We start from the raw sequence: 20,408 nt of genomic DNA on the forward strand, positions 1-20,408 counted from the left end.
TCATTTTACATTAATGGTCCACTCATTCCTTTCAATACAATTCTGCTGACAGTAAAAATGTGAATTTAGCAACCCTGGGCCACACCACCACCCTTTTTCCTATCACTTCATTCTCTCTTGCCTCCCCACCCCACTGTGTTCATGGCTCCTGCTTTCCCTTCTGCTGTTGGGAGACATCTGACTATTCCAAAGCTAGGAAGGGAAGAGCTACAAGGCCCAATCTACAGTTTGCAATTTATCTGGTCTGCTAGCAACTGAGGAGCATCATGTGCTCTCTTCGGCCATCCCAGGGGCTGGGGAGCATTCGCCCCAGCGCTGTCACAACTAGAAGAGCTGAACTCCCTGGCTTAGTCACTCGGTACACACACGCTGCTCAGGGGCTCTACACCAGGCAACAGGGCAACGTGGCGGGGTGCACGTGAGCTCAGCCTTCAGGCCATCCCACTTCAGTCCCAGTGTTTGGCTGGCAGGCACAGGAAGGGCACCTGATCTCTCCACATCGTGGCAGGAGCCGTGAAGTTCCCTGCAGACTGTTGGGTGTGCAGCTTGCATTTCACAAACCCACTTCAATTTCTAATTATCTGAATCACCACATAAGGCCCCCTGTGCAATGTGAACCATCCTGAATTTATCCACTGGCTCAGGATTAATATGGCTGCAGCATTCTTTTCAAGCTCTCTCCTTGATTCAGTCCTATTGCAGGTAACATTTCTTATGGTTTTGCCCCTTTCCGAAACCTTAAGGTCATTTCTTTCAAAATTCCTCAACCTTGACTTTATCACCTTATCTTGTGGGAACTCCCAGAAAATTCAGTTCTTCTGCCCCATCCCATCAATGAAGATCTGTTTCTTTTTCTTTGCTGCACCTTATAGAGTCTCCAGTACATCTCCTCAAATACCAAACAAAATTGCTACGCTACTTGAATGGACTGTGTAAATACTCACTAGCAAGTACTGCACTTCTGCATTTCTCTTGCTCCACCAAGCAACTAAACTTTGCTTCAGTAAGATGGAAAGCTAGAGGTATGAGTCAACAGCGTTAAATCGATCTCATAGATGGAACACCTAAGAACAGTCAAGAGGAGAACTGCAAGAAACCTAAAGGAGTCTCTAAAGAAATGCTGGAGATGCAAGTAGTGGTATTAGAAGGGAAGTCAACAGAATTACAAAGCAGTTAAAGCAGAAGGAAAAAGCATCTTAAAAGAAAATTAAGGTTTGTCCAACTGTACAGGTTTTATAAAGAAAGTATGAAATAGCAAATTATTTTATTCTGTGTACTCAGACACAGTTCTGGAGGCTTGAAATATACAGGCATCTATTGGACTGGAAGAGATCCAGCTGTTAGGTAAGTTCAGTCAATATTTACTACTTGATATTATCATCCATTAGTTTAAAATATTTATCAGGACATGACAGTGTTAATATATTTATGTATTATATATTATTCAAGTACCGTGTGTTTTCCTTATCCACCTACCATTCATGGACTGGGCATCTGTAACACTGATACTGAGACATGAACAAACCGGTCATAAATATGACTAAACACGGGACAAACACATACTATATGATACAAGACAAGACAGACAAGACATTGCAACATCAGTCTGAACTCCCAGAGGTAATTGCTGTACAAGGAGAACAAGATTTTACTCAGTCCAATATTTCACTGGACCTGAAGTGGTATTTATCAGAGGCTAGAAAAGAGAATTGAAATTGTTCCAGGGAACATAGTACAGGAAATAAGAACGAGCACCTTTGCCTTTTAATCCTCCTTAAATCACTTGAGTGACCCTTCAATATTTGTTCCATTTTAAAACAGATACTGTATTTAAGGAAAAAGTAACAACTGATTGATTTAAGTTAATGCACTAACTTAGAGACCTTCCTAAACTAACGAGCTGTATGAACACATTACAGCAGTCTTAGATGTACATCTATTGCTAAAGCGAGCCCACAGGGCCCAGGTGTCCTAATTGAGTTACAAACATTGGCACATTGTCTGAACAGTTCAACCCACCTTATTAAGAGCTACCTTAGTAATGTGCAAGTTTTCTAATTAATGACTTGGCCAGGCAATTCCCAGCTGAAAGAGCTAATGCTCTGCATGTATAAACACTCTAACCAAACACCAGAAGTGGTTCTACTTCTGCCAATAGATAAGCATTGCTCAAGTCCACTGAGGCATGCCAAACACTTGAACTGGGGGGGCAGTGAGTTATTTATATTCTGTCATTTATCTTCTTCCTCCAAGCTCCCAAGGTAGGTTTCTCTTTCTACATTTGCTGTTGTGTGTTTTGTCGTTGTTGTTTCATTTTTACTGTGCCATGCAGATTTTGGTTAAAAAAAATTTGGCATCTTTTGTGGCTGGTAATTCCATCTTCTCATCCTCTATGCTTCTGTGTAGCTTCTTTTACTTGACCTAAAATTGAAACTGTAGTTCCATATTAAAACTAGGCTATTTTGCTACGTATCTGGAGTTGCAGTATCTTGATATAGAAGGTTTCAGCTGGTTATTAAGTCTTTGGTGGGAAAATTTCTTCTTTATTCCCCAGTTGTGCAATACAATGTATCTTCTGTATTTGGGATATCATTTGCTCATTAGCACTTTGTCCTTTCATGCAAGCATCTTCCACAATAGAACAGGATACAGCTTCTCCCTGGTCTTTGGTCACCATTTATTATCCAACGAATCTGAGACTAAAGCTGGAGAACAGCTCATGGGCCATGACCTAGAGACAGTTCAATTCAGCAGTTAGGGGAATCTCATGTGAAATCTGAGTTCTGTAGATAATTTCTTGGCACGGAATCAAATATTGTTTTCTCTTCTCAGTCCCCTTCAGAACAGCTCCCTATATCTGCATCAACCCACTTGTCTTGCTTACCAAACGCAAACGCTTATTTCCTTCCCTCTCCTGCTTCTCAACAATGAAACAATATTACATATAAAATGAGCTTATTGCACCATGAAACTGCAATCCATTTCAATGTCAATTGCACAAATTCCAAAACTAAAGCTCTCTTCAATCTCTTGAGGTTTGAAATTGAAATAAAACCAGGAAATACTTTTGTGGCTGATTTAAAATCAATGTTTTGTATTTCATTTGAAGACTTTCAGCTTTATCTTACGATAAGCTCTCTCCCATCTCCCACACTGGCACAGACAGGATGAACTGATAGACCATCTCAAATAGATAACTCAAAGACAAGCTTTCATCCTCTTACAGAACAACAGAAATTTCAACCCTGAAAGAAACAATGTGGTAGCAGCTTCCCATGCCCTTCCATAGTGCCTCTGTGCCTGCATCTGCCTGCCCAACTCCACCTCTGCAGTGGAAACTCCTTAATGCAAGGGCCTGAAGTTTGCATGATTCCACCTTTCACGCTGTAAGTCTCCCTGCAAATTCTTCCTCTGATGGAACTGGGGTTTTCCTGGATTGTCTTTGAAAGTCTCTCCCTGCCCAGCCATACCTTAAGATGGCTACAGAGGCAAGGGGTTAAAAAAAAAAAAAAAAGGCAGCTAATTGAGTCTACCATTATTAATGTTCACTGATTTCACCACTGAGCTCTGGGTGACCCACTATGGCCATCTGTCTCTTTATTTTTTTGAAAGTCTGCTAAGTACAAATGGGTTTCTACACACTTGCCAAAGGCAGGTCCTGCACTTCCAGCTGCCAGCACTTCATGTAAAACGTACTGCACTAAGCTGGGAACAAATAGATTTATTTAACAAACAAGTTAACAAATAAATCTGTCAGCCTTAAATCATCTTAAAATCTTAAATCATCTGCAGTCTCTCTCTAATGAGAACATGAGGCTCTAAGCCTACGCAGGGTAACTTTCTGCTCCGCTGGTGCTCTAATGGGCTGCGATCTTGGCTCTCACAGCAGAGAATCCCTATGAGGCTGAAAAACGAGTTTGCATGGGATCTGACACAGAGAGATGTTGAAGGTCACCAACTCCAACAAACTTCCAATTTTATTTCTTCCATTTATTTTCTTCTGCAAGTTATTTTCCATGCTCCTGTTTAATTTATGACTGGTCTGACTAGGTCAAGTTGAAAAAGGTTCTACTAATGCCTAAGATGGAAGCATTTCTTTCCAGAGAAAAAATATTAGAAGCAAATGATTTCTTTGCTAAGGAGGGTAAGCACATTGAACTGTGATTGTCCTTTGCCTGGGCTCAGTTCCACATGTCTACTGCATTTGGTACCAACAAGATGGGTCCTATGAAGAGGAAGGCTTTAATACTCTTTTCCTCCATGGCTTCCTACATTTGGTGCTTCTCTGCTAGCATCCCCTTTCACGCATGCCTAGATTAGGACCAAGCACAGCCTCCTAACACATTTTTAAATGCCATCAGAAGAGCACCAGAGGTGTTAGAGCTGCCTATTGCATCACAAACTCCACTGTAAAGCTTCTCTTTCACTTCCTCATGACTGCTTGCTGTTCTTTCACAGAATGCCCTGCATCTGTCACCTGCAAATGATCCACCATCTTTCCCTAAAAAGGCCTGAAAAGCAATCTATTTAGTGATTTTTCAGCCAGCAGATTCATCTCAGTACCTGCTCAGTTTTGACAGTTCTCTATACGGGTTTGAAGCAGTGTATCTTGTTTGCTCAGCACTCCTCTGAAATAATGTTCATTTCTGTAGCTACGCTTTGTCTAAATTGGCGATAACAGCATAAACCACTGTGGTTTACACTGAAAGAATAAACCTCTCATTTATACTTCAGATCTCTGTCCAAATATACCAAGATTAATACTAAATAAAGCTCATCCTGTAATGAAGCAGGCTTAGCCCATTCTCACCTAGCTCATACAGCAGCTGTTTCAGCATCTAACAAAAGCACTGCTGATAATTTTGACTATTTATTTACTTTCCATTTCTTTTCTGAGTTTCCAAGGTTAGCCTGTCGTCAGTCTGTTCTGAGGCAACAGAGAAGCTAAGCATTTCAGAAAGCAAGCTTTCTAGCTGCTTTGATCATTCTTTCTTTCTCACTTATAATATTTAAATGCAAGTTATTCGTCATTATAATACCCTCACATTCCCTAAGATGGAATGTTATGTTACAGATACCAGCCATGAAAGTATTGCAACAACAAGAAACATGGCAGGTTTTCATGACACGTTTCTAGAGATTCCTAGCCATACATTCTGCATTCAGTCAAATTTAATGTAGAGAGGATGTGCATCCAAATATGATGAACACATTTTCTGGGACTTAAATAGTAGCACAATTAAAAAATCTTCCCTGTTTACTCTAGAAAGTACATTTAGTGCTGCTGCTCACTAGTTTTTAATTTAGCTTCAGAACAGACTCTTCAGATAGCATTCCTTTTCAACAGCCTACCTTTTAAGAAGTATTCTTATTGCCCATTTCTCAGCTCCTACAGCATGGTTAGTAAGTGTAGTGAGCCTAAGAATACTTTTCTAATATTTATGTAGAGTAGAGCACAAAATTATGAAAAATACCACATGGGTGGCTTGCTCAGGGCATACTCATCTGCAATGCTTTTCATTTTCCCCCATGGTGAATAGCTACTCCTCTCTGTACTATTAAAGATGCTATTTTTAGGCCTTTAATTAAAGAGTCCAGTTTAAAATAGCGTATGCCAACTATATCCCAAATATTTCCTCAAACACAGTATGAACACAAACCATGGATAGCATGAAATTAAAAAAAAAAAACACAAAGTGCCTAATGTATTTGGTCCATCTGACTTCATGAAACCTCTGTTGCAGGAGTCTTTAGTTAGCTACATCTGTATTTTCACTAGTGAGCTACAGGTGTTCATACAGTTCTCAAGGAAACTGAATTAAAAGAAAAACTAACACAGAGAAGGACTAAAAGAGAAAGCAAAAATATATTCTCTATGGCTACTTGGCAGTCAAGGATTTGTACAGAAATTTAATTGATTTTGAAAAGCGGGTAGTCAGACATCGATTAAAAGCAGACATATTTGACAGCTAAGATATTCTACTTGTTAAATAGGATAATTAAAAGATCTAGAAGGGCTTTCTGTGTATATGAAGGCATCAGCAGAGATACATTACAAGGGATCTGCAAGCTAAATACACTCATTAAACCCAATATTTATGAAATAACAGTCATTGGCCCAAGCTTTATACACGTTTTTACTATAAAATCCCATGGAACTGGACATATCTGTTAGACCAGTGCAGCCTGCTAGAGGTCAAGTTACATGAAGCAGTTTTTAAAATATATTTCATAATAAAGGGCAAAGTTTAGGCCGCCATCCTCATGTATTACTAGAATCATCTGGTTTACCACATGTATCACAAAGTGACAAGTCCTTGAGAAATTTTGGTTAGAAAAAAAAAAAAGCTCATAATATGATGATTGGCTTACAGAGATACAAATCAGATTAAATCATAGTTCCCATACTCCATTAATTAGATGGAGTGGATTATTAGATTGAGTTTTCCTTAACAGAATACCATGGCATAAATATTTTTAGCTCTGTTTTAGAGCACCTCCTATGATGATTGAAAATAGTGAAAATGGCAAGCTGAACTAGCAACAAAACCTCAAGACTTTATACCAGTCTTCTGGTATATGTGTGTGTGTATATATATATATGTATATAAAAAGACAGGAGAACTTTAATGCAAAGAGGTAGATACATTTGCATCCCTCTGTGTAAAAGACACTTAGTATCACACATCTCATCATACAGTAGGACTCATTAGGATCTTATAAACCAAAACAGATACAGGTAAATAAATGTATATATCTTTATAAATATAGGATATACATATATATTTATAAAAATACCGCTTTGATAAAAATGGAAAAACTCCATGTCTAATCAGAAATCCTACAACACCACACTGGGTATGCAGAAAGCATGCTTTAGGTTAGAATGGTTTGCAAACATTGATTTTGTGAATGTGTGATGTCCAAATAAAAATAAAAGATATTTCATGAATGCCTATTCTCTGTGCAATAGCAACTCATGCAATAGTGCTGTCTGCTTTATAAAGTTCAGATTTAAACTTAGTTTACCTATTTACCTTGTCACGCTTTCATCCACTTGGAGAAACAGAAATGTCTGCAATCACAGACAGATTCTGGGCACGTAGGTGGTCTGTAACTTGCAGCTTTCCAGCAGAAAGCCACTTAAAGTTTCAAAGGAAATTGTATCAGCTAAGATGATGTCCCAAGACCAAGGTAAAAAGCAAGGTGATGAGCAGTGAAAAACTGTGTTTGCCTGTCTGTTCCCGTGAGGAACAACATTTAAAAAAAAACAAAACAAACCAAACACAAAAAGGCAGGTTTTGCCTTCCACTTCTGTACAGAAAGGAGACCCATAGTAACTAGTCTGCACTGTTTCTGCAGTTACCTTCTAAATGCTTCAAATTAAGTTTGAGTTCTATGTTGGATTTCCTGGACTACCACCAAGAGTCCCAGAATTAGTGTCAGCCTGAAGATTGTCACAGTAAACTGCTTTCACCTAGTCTTTCTGCTTCACTAGCTCCAGATGCTTAACTCATCCTCCATTGCGTTTATAACTAGGGTGGCATAAGGAACTTGCAGACAGGGCAGAGGTCTCTTTGGATTATGCACTAAAAGAATGAGTGTTCCCAAAAGACTCGGAATTGTTTTACTAGATCTCACCTCCTCAACCATATGCTTGACTTTCTTCTGTTGGCAGTGGACCATATCATCCAGATGTTTGATTCGCTCTCTTAGGCTGGCTGCTACCTCCTCCAAATGCTGTGACCTAGCAAAACATGGAAGAATGAAGCAGGTAAGCGGGGAGCTATGCACTGTAAGCCAAACAAGAACAACTCCCACAATCCTACCACAAATCAGGAAGACTGGGTCAAGAGGTAGGTAAGTCAAATTCCACTGACAGATGTCAGTTTGTCCAAAGTACATTTTAATAGCAGTCTTTTAGTCAAAGCGGCTGTCTCCACCCAAGTTAACTCACCTTTGTCTGGCATACTGGCATGCTTACTCAGAGTCTGAAGTGCTGACAACTAAACAATGTGATAAAGCTCATCTCCTTAAGATGTCTGGTTTTCCTTGAAGTGAATGGCATTCAGACAACTAGATCTTTATCATCAGAAAGACACATCCTGATTTATTACCACCTGCAAACTTTTGGGAAATACATACTAAATAAAAGCCAGGAAGCACATCTGCTGGTGTCCCTTTCAAAGCTCTCCTACTACAGGGAAGCCTTGAGTGAAGGTTTTGGCATAGTTGCCAACAGCAGCAGGACACTAACTAGGGTAGTATTAACTCATCAACAGTCAGCAGGAATTGTTGCGGATGTTTTAAGTTTGTACGTATGACTCATGAGATAGATTGTGCGTTCCTTCAAATCTGTTTAACACAGAGATTGAACACCCACAAAACTCCTGCCACAAGTTGGTTTGGCAGCTTGCCAGAAAAGTACTTTTAGAATAGGCAAAGAAACAGGAGGGAAGCTTTTTAATAAGTTTTTGGCATGTTGGCCATGGGAACCTCCATTTTTATCTGAATTCTTGAAATTCTTCAGAGAAGGCAATCGCTTGCTTACAAAATAAACTTCTGTACTCCTAGATTCAGGACTGGACAGAATTTGAGAAGTGGAGGAGGGGAATCAAAAACAAAAAGGCTTTTTTCCATTTTGGTCTGTGCACAGCAGAAGAAACTGTTGAAGCTGCAAATAGAACAACCATTCTCAGGCAAAGCAGCAGATGGCAAACTGCATGACATGATTCCAATGAATGATTGAATTGTATGCTGTTTCCCCCCAGAAAGAGTCTCAATTAACAGTGAAGTACTCTACAGAACTGTAACTGCAGCACTTTGACAAGGACTCAAAAAAATCAAGGCACTGCTGCAGGTTTTTCAATCCTGCATATTAAGGTCGCACAAACCTCCATTTACATTTTGATTACAGTTGTAACACATATTTGGTCTCACTGAAAGATTCAGAATTTTAAGCACTGATAACGATATGGCAATGGAACAGAAGTCCTTCCTTGAGTGGAGGTCAAGTGTCTGGTTGGGTACAGACAGGTAAAGAGAACTTAACAGACTTCAGCATCTGACACAGATTCATTGCTTGCATTGCATAGATTGCAACTGTATGTTGTTTGCATTGCACAAACTCCTGTCTGAACACTGCCTTTACCCTTGTTAGTGCAGCATAACTTTTCATGATGAGAGAACAGGACAGGATTCGCTGAAGCCAGAAGAGGATGTTATACAGAGGTAAAGGAAGAAAGCAATTATCTTTCATTTCCATATTCTATGTTGTATGTGACATCTGTTCACTTTAAATAACTATTTTAAGAGGCTGCTGTGAAAAGCCATTACTACCCTGAAACTGGATAGGCTGGTCACAGACCAATACAACTAGACAGTGAGATGCTCTTTGTGGGACGTCCTTTTATGTTTATGCTTCCTATAGAACAGTAGGATGCTAAAACCTTAAAACTGAATTTCTGGGTGCCACAGAGATGTCGGTAGTAATCAAGTAAAATTATTCAGTCTCTGCTTGTAATTCATCTTTACCCACTCAAGTAGTGTCATATAAACCTTTGAGTGGCAGATGCAATTTTCACTCCAGTGGCAGTTATGCTATTTCAATGCTGGATAGGTTTCTGTTGAAACTTTGCCTCTGCCTTTGCTTGAAGCTCTTTTGCCTGGTCATGGTGCTCTGTCAGTCTCAAAGAAGCAGTAGGGGATGCACATGCCACCTGTGGGCAGAAACAGCACATCCAGGTACCACCACACCACTAGGTCTCTCTTCTAAGCCTCTTGCTTTCAAGAACAACCATTCACAGAGGTCTCACTGCCAATAACATCATCCTCGCTTTCCCCATATAACTTTATAGCTTATTTCTGCACTGTAATGCTACATGACAGATTTCTTCCACACCTTCATTTTGCTCATGTGTGTATGTTAATGTGCACCACGTGTAGACCTGCCCCTCCCAGCCTCAAACATATTCCCTGCTTTCCCTCGTTTATAAAAAAAAAAGACGCCTCTGGCAGTTACATGCAAAACTCTTGCTCTCTTGAAGAGTTCACCTTTTCAAACGGGATGTCCTACAGCTTAATACAGGATACAGAATGTTTTCTACGTATTCATAGTCGGAATCATATTGTGCTGAATTTGGGAATGCAGCTTAAGAAAGATGCAATCCACAAATACGTCACAGTTTGCTCCATTTAAAATGTCTTCTGCATGCTTGCAAACAACTTTTCAAGAAAGATGCATGAAAGTGGGTTTTGTTGCAAAAATTAATCCTCTTGATATTTTTTATGTAATAAACTAACATTGAGATGGGCAATCCCTACCAGACTGCAGTTTTAAAATTAGAAAAAGTAAAATTCAGGTGTCTTCCAAAACAAACAAACCCCTATAGCAATACTGGAAGTTACAAAGATAAGAAGTATCTCACCTTTCACTGTCAGAGTTGTTTTCAGATTTTGCTCCAGATATTTGTATTTCATTTAGTTCAAGTTGTTTTTGCAGCTGGTGACGTTCCTAAACAAAAAATGTTATCCTCAGTTCTCCATGTGTCAAAATGTAAAGGCTTCACAAAGCGTATTTCATTGCAATTCAGAAGATAATTTTTGAAATTAAAATAGAAACTGATTAAACAAAATTCACGCATTTCCTATAGCCAAGAAGCACGGAATGCATAATAATAAAATCAAATCCCCAGCTATGCATGGAAATAAGACCAAGTTTTTCCATTTCCTATTTGAAGATGTATGGTACTTGAAACTGAATTTTTTTAATGGAAAGATGAATCATCACAATCTTTAACTACATAAATGTCAAATTTTCCATGTTATCCCTTCAAAAAATCTCTCAGTCCAAGACTGAGATAAAATGTATTGCTCTGTTTTCTTCCCCAGAATATTCCTGTTTATTTTTTGGGTGTCCACCAGCACAGTGCTCGTGAAGATATATGAGGTCTTGGGGACTGAGTCACCACAAATTAACAGAAGAGTCTGCTATCCACTTTAATGGGAATTTAAGAGGCGTTGAGTTTTACTCTACAAGTATCAGCCAGAAAAAAGAGCAAATTAAATAACCAATGTGAAGAAACTCATCTGTACTTAACTATACTGCAATCCTTTATTCACTGCATAATACTTACAAATTGTAGGCTGAAGCCCAGATGAAGTTAATCTGCCCCTTTAGTAGCTCCATTAAGCTGAATGATTTCTCAGTGTAATCACTAACTCTAATAATACATTTGGAAGCATTAGACAAAAAGGGCACAATACAAATGCACACCAGACTAACCAGTAAAGCCAACAAGACTGGCTTATAAAAATCTACTTCTCAGCAACAAATATTTACTATACTAAACTAAAGCTGGTGAAAAAACACTTCACTTGTAAGAACAGAAGATCGTATTCCCTCTACTTACTAGAATGCTCTCTGCTTCTGTATTTTAGATAGCAAGACACAGATCTTTAAAGATAATGTCTGCTATGGAATGAAATGAGAAATGCCAAAGTACATCCAAGAGCACTGGTCTTTTGCAGGGGCTGCTCTTACACCATTTAGAGTGACACTATTCAGACTAAAGGACTAAACAACAACATTCATTCTCAGTTAAGCGATTGATACCAGAAAATGAAGAAGAAACTTCACTGTAACTGTTTGAGACAGAAGATGTAAAGCTTTTTCAAATAGCTGAAAAGGTTCAACAAATGTGATTCTGATGCGGTGTACTATGCAAGGAGAGGTACTATGATACTCTTAGGTTTAACAATACATTAAAATAATAATCATTTGACTGCTAGTCTGAGTTTTGCCCTGGAGAAAAGCCCTTAAAAGAGAAGGAAAAGCAGGAAATAAAAAGAAGCAATGCAAAAACTGCTACAACTAGTTTTACAGTAGTGGTGCCAGTGTCGCAAGAGGTAAATGACTCAAAGCATTTCTGCTTTCAGATCTTTAGAGGTAAATTATCAGAAACCTGCTCTCAATTACAGTTTGGTAGGGACTAATTAGCCAGGGAGAGGAATAATTAAGTTTTTTTAAAGCTAGCAGGAAGGAAGAACCTAAGTTTTGGATTAAAAGGGAGTAAAATTTCTTTCTTTCTTCTTCTCTCCTTAAAATATCCTGAGCCATAACCTAAACAAGATATAGATACGTCCAAGGAAGATTAAGTGGCTCCTACATGCCCAGAAAAAACCCTCAAAACATTTGTCTGAAGCTTTCAAGTATGGCATTTCATCCACATGTGGGAAAATCTGGAGTTACAGTTCTAATCAGGACTATAAATAGAAATAGGCCTTACTATTTAGCTAACTAAACCACATTTAGATCGATCCTAGAATCACAGAATGGTGTAGGTTGGAAGGGACCTTAAAGACCACCTAGTTCCAACCCCCCTGCCACGGGCAGGGACCCCTCCCAGCAGCCCAGGCTGCCCCCAGCCCCATCCAGCCTGGCCTTGGGCACTGCCAGGGATGGGGCACCCACAGCTGCTCTGGGCAGCCTGGGCCAGTGTCCCACCACCCTCACAGTAATGTCTCATGAGAGCAGAGTAGAGGGGCAGAATCACCTCCTTTGACCTGCTGGTCACACTTCTTTTGATGAGCCCAGGATACGGCTGGCCTTCTGGGCTGCAAGTGCACATTGCTGGGTCATGTTTTGCTTCTTGTCAACCAACATGCCCAACTCCTTCTCCTCAGGGCCGCCCACAATCCATTCCCTGCCCAGCCTGCATTTGTGTTTGGGACTGCCCTGGACCACATGCAGGACCTCGCACTTGGCCATGCTGAACTTCATGAGGTTTGCACGGGCCCACCTCTCCAGCCTGTCAGGGTCCGTCGGGATGGCATCCCTGCCCTCCAGCATGTCGGCTACACCACACAGATTGGTGTCATCAGCAAAGCTGCTGAGGGTGCTCTCAATCCCAATGCCCAGCATTACCAACAAAGATGTTTAATAGTGCCGTTCCCAATGCTGATCCCTGAGGAACACCACTCATCACTGGTCTCCACTTGGACACTGAGTTGTTGACAAACTCTTTGAGTGTGACCATCCAGCCAATTCCTTATCCACTGAGTGGCCCATCCATCAGATCCATGTCTCTCCAATTTAAAGACAAGGATGTCATGCAGGACAGTGTCAAATGCTCTGCACAAGTGCAGGTAGATGACATTAGGCACTCTTCCCTCACCCACCAACACTGTAAACCCATCACAAAGGCCATCACAAATTTTTCAGGCATGATTTACTCTTAGTGAAGCCATGTTGGCTGTCACCAATAACCTCCTTATTTCCCATGTGCCTCAGCATAGTTTCCAGGAGGATCTGCTCCATGATCTTGCCAGGCTCAGAGGTGAGACTGAGCAGCCTGTATTTCCCCTGGTCTTCCTAATTTCCCTTTTTAAAAACGGGGGTTATGTTTCCCCTTTTCCAGTCAGTGGGAACTTCATCGGACTGCCACGACTTCTCAAATATGGTGAATAGTGATTTGGCCACTTCATCTACCAGTTCCCTCAGGGCCCACAGGCACATCTCATCAGGTCACGTGGACTTGTGCACCGCCAGGTTCCTTAGATGATCTCGAACCTTATCTTCTCCTATAGTGGGCAGTTCTTCGTTCTCCCAGTCCCTGCCTTTGCCTTCTGTGACTTGGGCGGTGTGGCTGGAGCTCTTGCCAGCAAAGACCGAGGCAAAAAGTCATTGAGTACCTCAGTCTTCCCCCTGTCCCAAGTAACAGGTCTCCTGTTTCCTTCCAGAGAGGGCCCACATTTTCCCTAGTCTTCCTTTTCTCACCAACGTACCCATAGAAGCTTTTCATGTTGCCCTTTATGTCCCTGGCCAGATTTAATTCTGTCAGAGCTTTAGCTTTCCTAACTCTGGCTGCACAGACAACTTCTCTGTGTTCCTCCCAGGCTGCCTGTCCTTGCTTCCATCCTCTGTAGGCTTCCTTTTTGTGTTTGAGTTTGTCCAGGAGCTCCTTGTTCAACTATGCAGGCCTCTTGCCATTTTTGCCTGACTTCCTCTTCGCTGGGATGCATCGCTCCTCAGCTTGGAGGACGTGATCCTGGAATATTAACCAGCTTTCTTGGGCACCTCTTCCTTCCAGGGCTTTAGCCCATGGTAGTCTACCAAGCAGACCCCTGAAGAGGCCAATGTCTACTGTCCTGAAGTCCAGGGTAGTGAGCTTGCTGTGTGCCCTCCTCACTGCCCTAAAGATCTTGAACTCCACCATTTCATGGTCACTGCAGCCAACGGTGCCCTTGAACTTCACACTCCTCACCAGCCCTGCCTTGTTGGTGAGAACAAGGTCCAGCACAGCACCTCTCCTCTTTGGCTTGCCTATCACTTGGAGGAGGAATTGATCATCAGCACATTCCGTGAAGCTCCTGGACTGCTTATGCCCTGCTCTGTTGTCCCTCCAACAGAGATCAGGGTGGTTGAAGTCCCCCATGGGGACCAGGGCTTCTGAGGGTGAGGCTGCTCCTATCTGTCTATAGAGGGCCTCATCTGCTCCGTCTTCCTGGTCGGATGGCCTGTGTGACTCCCACGATAATGTCACCCATCTCTGCCCTCCCTTTAATCCTGATCCCTAAGCTCTCAGTCAGCTCCTCATCCATCCCCAGGCAAAGTTCCATGCACTCCATGGACCTGCCAACAGTATATCTAAGAGACTTTGGATCATTTATGATTACTTCATTAGGCTTAGGAGACCTTGAACACTGAAGGAAGACTGAATGATCTTTTTAGAGTCTTTCTTTAAAATAATGGTTAATTTACTAAATAAATTTTGAGACCTTAGGCAGCCCTGACTGTAAAGACCACTAGAAAGACAGAAGAACCACTTAATGACAGTGTCTCTGTGGTAGTCCAGGTCCATTTACTTATCTGGACACAGTAACTGAGATGCAAACAGCAGTGGTACGGTCACAGAGCCGGGTACTGAGCAGCAGACAAAAAAATAATAATTTTTTTCAAATTTCCTCCATGCACTTCTGCATTTAGTTTAAAGGCAGCAATCAACTAACTCTCATACCTCTTCCATACGTTCAATCAGCCGGTCCAGCTCACCAATTCTCTGGTCTTTTTCCTGTATGCTTGTTTCTGTAATCTGCATCTTTTTATTTGCCTCTTCAATAGCTTTCAGAAGCCGATTTGTTTCCTCCTTCAAATATGAATATTTACAGTCACATTAACATCCAAGGAATTCTTATTTATTTTTCTTTAGGCCACAGAGCCAGTGCTTAAAAGCTAATAGCTTTTAAGCAGAGCTTAAAGTTTTTCACTACACCTGCCCAGAAGTCTGGAAGAGTTGTGACCCTAAATGTGAACCGTATAGAACAAAAGATTTAGGGTATTTTGAAGTGCATAGGTATTTGTAAAACATCATTATGAAAATCTGAGAAAAGCTTCTACCTATTTCTTAGATATCTGTTTTCCCTTCTGAGGATGTAATGAAATAACAGCATAAGAAAAACATGCTTTTGCAGAAGATAGCATTTTAAATACCAAAGTTTGCCACATTCAGCTTTGTACTTTCCTCATATGTAAAACAATATGAATAGAAAGAGACTGGGGAATCTTTATCACTATGTATCTTTAGCAGTTAGTCATTGCATTTTTCTAACTGCTAATAGAAACATTTTACTTTGGGGTAGAGTGAAACCAGGGGACAGGAAGACTTTTGCTCCAGTGAAGTTGTTCCCGCTGCACTTCTTAAACTATCACCAAAATTGGATGTTATATTTCCCTTTTTTTTTTTTTTTTTTTTTTTTTTTGGTGAATCAAAAGTTAAAAACCCCAACTTACTCCATTTCAGGCTTTGAAATCTACATTATCATTACTGCTGCTGTATTTGAACACATTCTTTTCTTAGCTCTACAACCCCAAAAGCTTGGAAAGCTTAGTAACTGTGGCATGACTCATCACAGAGATAGGAGGAAAGGCACACGTCAACTCTGGAGTAGTAAATGATTGGGAGGTGCCACCCAAGCTAAGTACCACTCTCACAGACTGGCTATACGTACTAGGAGGATTTCTTTCTCAGCTTTATGTTTCTGCTCCTCTTCTCGCATTTTTTCCTCATACTGACTATACAGTTTTCTTGTCATCTCTCTCATTACTTCAGCATTGGCTTCCTGTGATGATTCCACCTATGAGAGAGAAAAGTTGACCCATCAGTCAGCACAGCACCGCTGGCAGCAGGAGAAATGCAGTTCGCACAATGTTAGAATAACACTTTGAACTTCAGCTTCACCTTGTCATAAATTTGATGCTGCTGAAGTAGATTTTCATTTGCACCAAGACCATTTACAACACTCTACCAGTAAGAAGTTGCCGTTTCCTGTTGTCTGAATTTAACTGATCGTTGATTATCTAAGACCAGGCTATGCCTCTTTACAGAGCCCTTCCATATCAGCCTCCGTATCATTTGGCTTGTTTCCCCACTGAAAACATACCGTCTCCTGCCATTTTACAGAAGCATAATTTAGAGATGGTCTAGACAACTCCTGTTTCTAAATGACCATGAGCACTCAAAGCAATACTTACTTTAAGATGGACCAAAGTACGTGTTGTTACCTAGAAGACAGAGCTGTAACCCCCCCTCCCCTCTCTTGCTTTTTCACATACTGCTCTTTGTGTAGGCACAAGAACTGGGATGACCATGGAGCAAAGCAGATCAGGGAACAATCAGACTTAGAATTAATATTCTCAGGGGTGTGTAAGGGTTCATTTTTAGCCATAGGACCAGAAACGTTACCAGTGCTATAGGGAAGAGGGCAGGAATGGTAATTCAGAGACAGGATTTCCCCCTTCTGTTGGCTCAAAACACTGACTAAACTACACCTTCCGTGATGGAGCACCAGATAGGATATTCATAGCTTAAACACATCTACTCTGTAAACTGCAATAAAAGTGAAGTAAAAAAGCTAGTCCAGGATTTAGCTCTTCACTAGAGATGCTACAGATCAGACAAGGTTATAGTGAAGTGCTGTGGGTGCTACAAAAACGTCAGGAAGAGGAGGAATACACTGTCATCTGGGAGAAGAATGAAGTGTTCCCTGCTGATCACTGTAGTTTAAGCAGCTACAAAATACTTGGTTCTGATGATTCAAGTTTTGGGTTGGTTTGTTGGGTTGGTTTTTTTAATTTCAAGGACTGAAAGATTTTTTTAAACCTTTGTGTTTATCTTGCATGGTAGGAACAAGCTGGTTTACTACCCTATAGGATAAAACAATGTATTTAATCCTTTGAAAAGTGACAGCTCTGACGAACTCCACCTGTACCTCAGTTACCCCCTTTGGCACCTCACCTAGCCCAGCGCTGGGGCAGGGGTAGTAACCTGCACTTTGTGAGAGAGCGTGGAGTTAAATTATGTTTCAGTACAACTCAAAACCTTCCACATTTCAGGAAGCCTGGAAGAATAGTATCATTCAGAAAAAGCCAACAACCCAGAGTCCTTCGATGTACTAACTGCAGTACGATCTCTGGCGCTGTCTCTCCACCATTCCTTTGCTTATTGCTTCATTATGAGCAATCAGGAGAGTAAAAACAAGCATGAAAAGGTAGACGCATTAGGGCATCTGTTATAGTACTCTTAAGCAACATCTCCAACTTCAATTATTATTATGATTGTATGAATAAACCAAACCTCCTTAATAAGCTACATGTGTGTATTCTCCTACCCAATAAAATAATCATGGCATACAGTAATTACTGCTTTTCAACTGCTAACCTCCCAAATTCCACACCATCCTCTTACATTCACCCCTGGAATTAAGTCCCAGATGTCTTGGCATCCTCGACATGCAATTTTGTTTAACTTTTAAAGACAGCAATGAGGTATTTTATCCACTAACTTTGTAATAAAACTGCAACTTTCAGGGTAAATTTAAACATCTTCCTCATCTGTATTCTGCAGAACTGGCATGCTTGAAGATAAATAAATCCTTAAGCATTCAGTCGAGCTGGGACTTAACCTGCAGTTCCCTGTCATCAGAAGCAGACATACCTTTCCCTGACTTGTTGGTGCATGTCCTTAAGATTATAGTATAGTCCAAATTTCTGTTTCGGAATCTTAATTGCATCAGCTTTGCTTTCTCCTTTTAATTGTTTTTTTCATCTCTTTTTATTTCCCGCTGACAATAGCAGGTACAAAATACAGCTATTTGTATAGCCTGTAGAGCTTCACTAATGTTTTCTCTTTAAACCTTTCATCATTAAGCATGAATACAAGTCACTAGACAGCCAAAAAGAAATATCTTTTCTGACAAAATTAAACATGAATAAACTAGCAGTCACCTTAATTTCACAGTGACAAATTCTGATACAGTACTATATCCAAATTAATCTATTTTGAGCAATTTCAAGAGACACAAGGGTTTCCAGAAGAGGTTTTTTCTCGTGGTTGGGGTTTTTTGGGGAGGCTTTTTGTTTTGCGGGTTTTTCTTTAATTGAGATTAAAGGAATACATTTGGCAGATGAGTGGAGAATATGGTTGAGCTTTCTGACATATAAAACTTTCCAGTTTGCATTTTATTCACTTGCATTTCTCTAAAAGAAAGAGCTTAATTCTCCTTCCAAGACACTTGCTGTTATAGCATATACCTGCTGCCCGTGTGTTCATAAGGCTTAACAGAGTACCTATTAAAAATTGTACAATACCACATAAACAAATTCAACAACAAGAAATTCTACAGGACTGTGTAGATTTAACAGTTTGACTTTTCACCTGCCAACATCCCTGAATCGTCATCCCATGTTATGGAAGGACTGACTGCTGCCAGATAAGATTCTGTTATTAAAACAGTATTGATTCACAGGAATATGTTAGCTCTAGGGAATGACAAACACATGCAGAATGAAGAACCCTTTACAAATTAGACCATGGAATTCATTTAACATACTCCTAATGCCCTTACTGTGCAATATTTTTAGGGGAGTTATATACTGCACCTTTAATTTCAGTAACTGATTTTCAATTTGTGCTGTTTCCAGTTGCTTCTGCTTCTCTCTCAGCTTTTCCATAGATTGCTCATGTGTATGTTTTAAATTCCTTATTTGTTCCCTTATATCAGTGTTCTCCAATGTAACATCCACTAGAGTTTTCTAGAGGAAAGAGGCAAACCACATATTAAAAATCACAAATAATTTGGTGAACTAATATAGTCAAGCCATTATGGAACAGACAGAACATTATAAGAGTTTCCTGATGCATCAATGTAGTGTGAACAGTTTTGCAAGTTTTAACATCTAAATTATGGCTTTTGTTGTATTTTGTTTGCTAGAAGGTATTCCCATGAAGAACATGCTCAGTGAAATCAACTCCTGGAACCCTATAAAAAAACAGAAAGGAACATGGATACATTCCAGTTTGAACGCTATCCCAGCACTCTTCCTTTCTTCTCTCCAAGGGCCATGCTATACCTATTAAATGCACTAGACTGAGAAAAAGTGACATACATGTAATCAGGAACATTAAGTTGTTCAGCTCATATACATGGGAATTCGGAAATCTTTACACCAGAAAATTCATTCCCACATTCTCCCTCCCCTTACATTTCACAGGTATGTAAAGCGTCACAAGTGTTTAGCATCCAAACATGCCACTTCCATTTCTGTTAACCAGTGAAGGCAGGAATAAGTCAGGCGATGTATCGTTTTGCACAATACAGAACAAACCACATTTTCACCTTAGATAATCTTTTTGTGGAGACGTCACAAGTGGCATTAGTCTGCTGCAGATCAGTATCTCTTCACTGTACACTGGTTTTTAACAAGTTTTTTAAAAACACAGGTGGTGGAATCTTTTTCTTCATTTCCTAAGTTAGCTGCCTTAGATATCCAAGGCAGTACGTTATGGGCTTGTTTAGTGTTAGAATCTGTATTTATCATTCATGGTTTATGTATGCTTTTAAATCCATGTCAAAAAAGGCAGTTGTCAGCTGTGAAACAGCTATTAAAATGTACCTGCAAGTCTATTGATGCTGATGTCAAGGAGCTGTTCATTTCACTAAAGCTATCTAAGGCTGCAGCCTGCACTCGCACATGATTCTCTAAGGATTCCTGATGAGCATTTGTCACCTGAGCAGGAAAAAAAAAAAAAAAAAAAGTTTTATATAGAATAATGATCAAGTTTACCTATTCTTTCAAAGAGAGCTACTGATGTGAAAGACTCCATGGTTAATTTTCACACTATTAGGAGGCTTCAAATATACAAGCCTCAAACCATATTCCTGCACCTCAGAAACAAACAACCAAAACTTAGAATCCAAATATGCTAACAGAAATAAGACACAAGTATATCTATGTTTATTGCTAGTCTGTAATCACTCCAAAAGCTGTTCTTTTTGAAAGGACAAGAGGACACTTGGCAGGTGTTTATTCAGAAAGTTTATGTACACAGAATGGGCAGATTGTAAAAAGT

The 20,408-nt window shown here is 40.2% G+C and overlaps 1 protein-coding gene across 1 annotated transcript in view; it reads right to left on the reverse strand.

The window, feature by feature from the left end:
• The window catches only part of LOC308067483 (myocardial zonula adherens protein-like), a 63,135-nt gene that overhangs the window by 22,217 nt on the left and 20,510 nt on the right, over nt 1-20,408 (reverse strand). The window contains exons 5-10 of the mRNA XM_080396357.1: nt 19,952-20,065; nt 18,938-19,090; nt 16,009-16,134; nt 15,018-15,146; nt 10,428-10,513; nt 7,642-7,747 (exon numbers count right to left, since the gene is read on the reverse strand). Of these exons, the coding sequence (XP_080252483.1) occupies nt 7,642-7,747; nt 10,428-10,513; nt 15,018-15,146; nt 16,009-16,134; nt 18,938-19,090; nt 19,952-20,065 (714 nt within the window). The remainder of the gene's footprint in view (nt 1-7,641; nt 7,748-10,427; nt 10,514-15,017; nt 15,147-16,008; nt 16,135-18,937; nt 19,091-19,951; nt 20,066-20,408) is intronic.

The sequence above is a fragment of the Falco punctatus genome (assembly GCF_963210335.1).
Source record: "Falco punctatus genome assembly, chromosome: 7".
Taxonomy (NCBI): Eukaryota; Metazoa; Chordata; class Aves; order Falconiformes; family Falconidae; genus Falco; species Falco punctatus.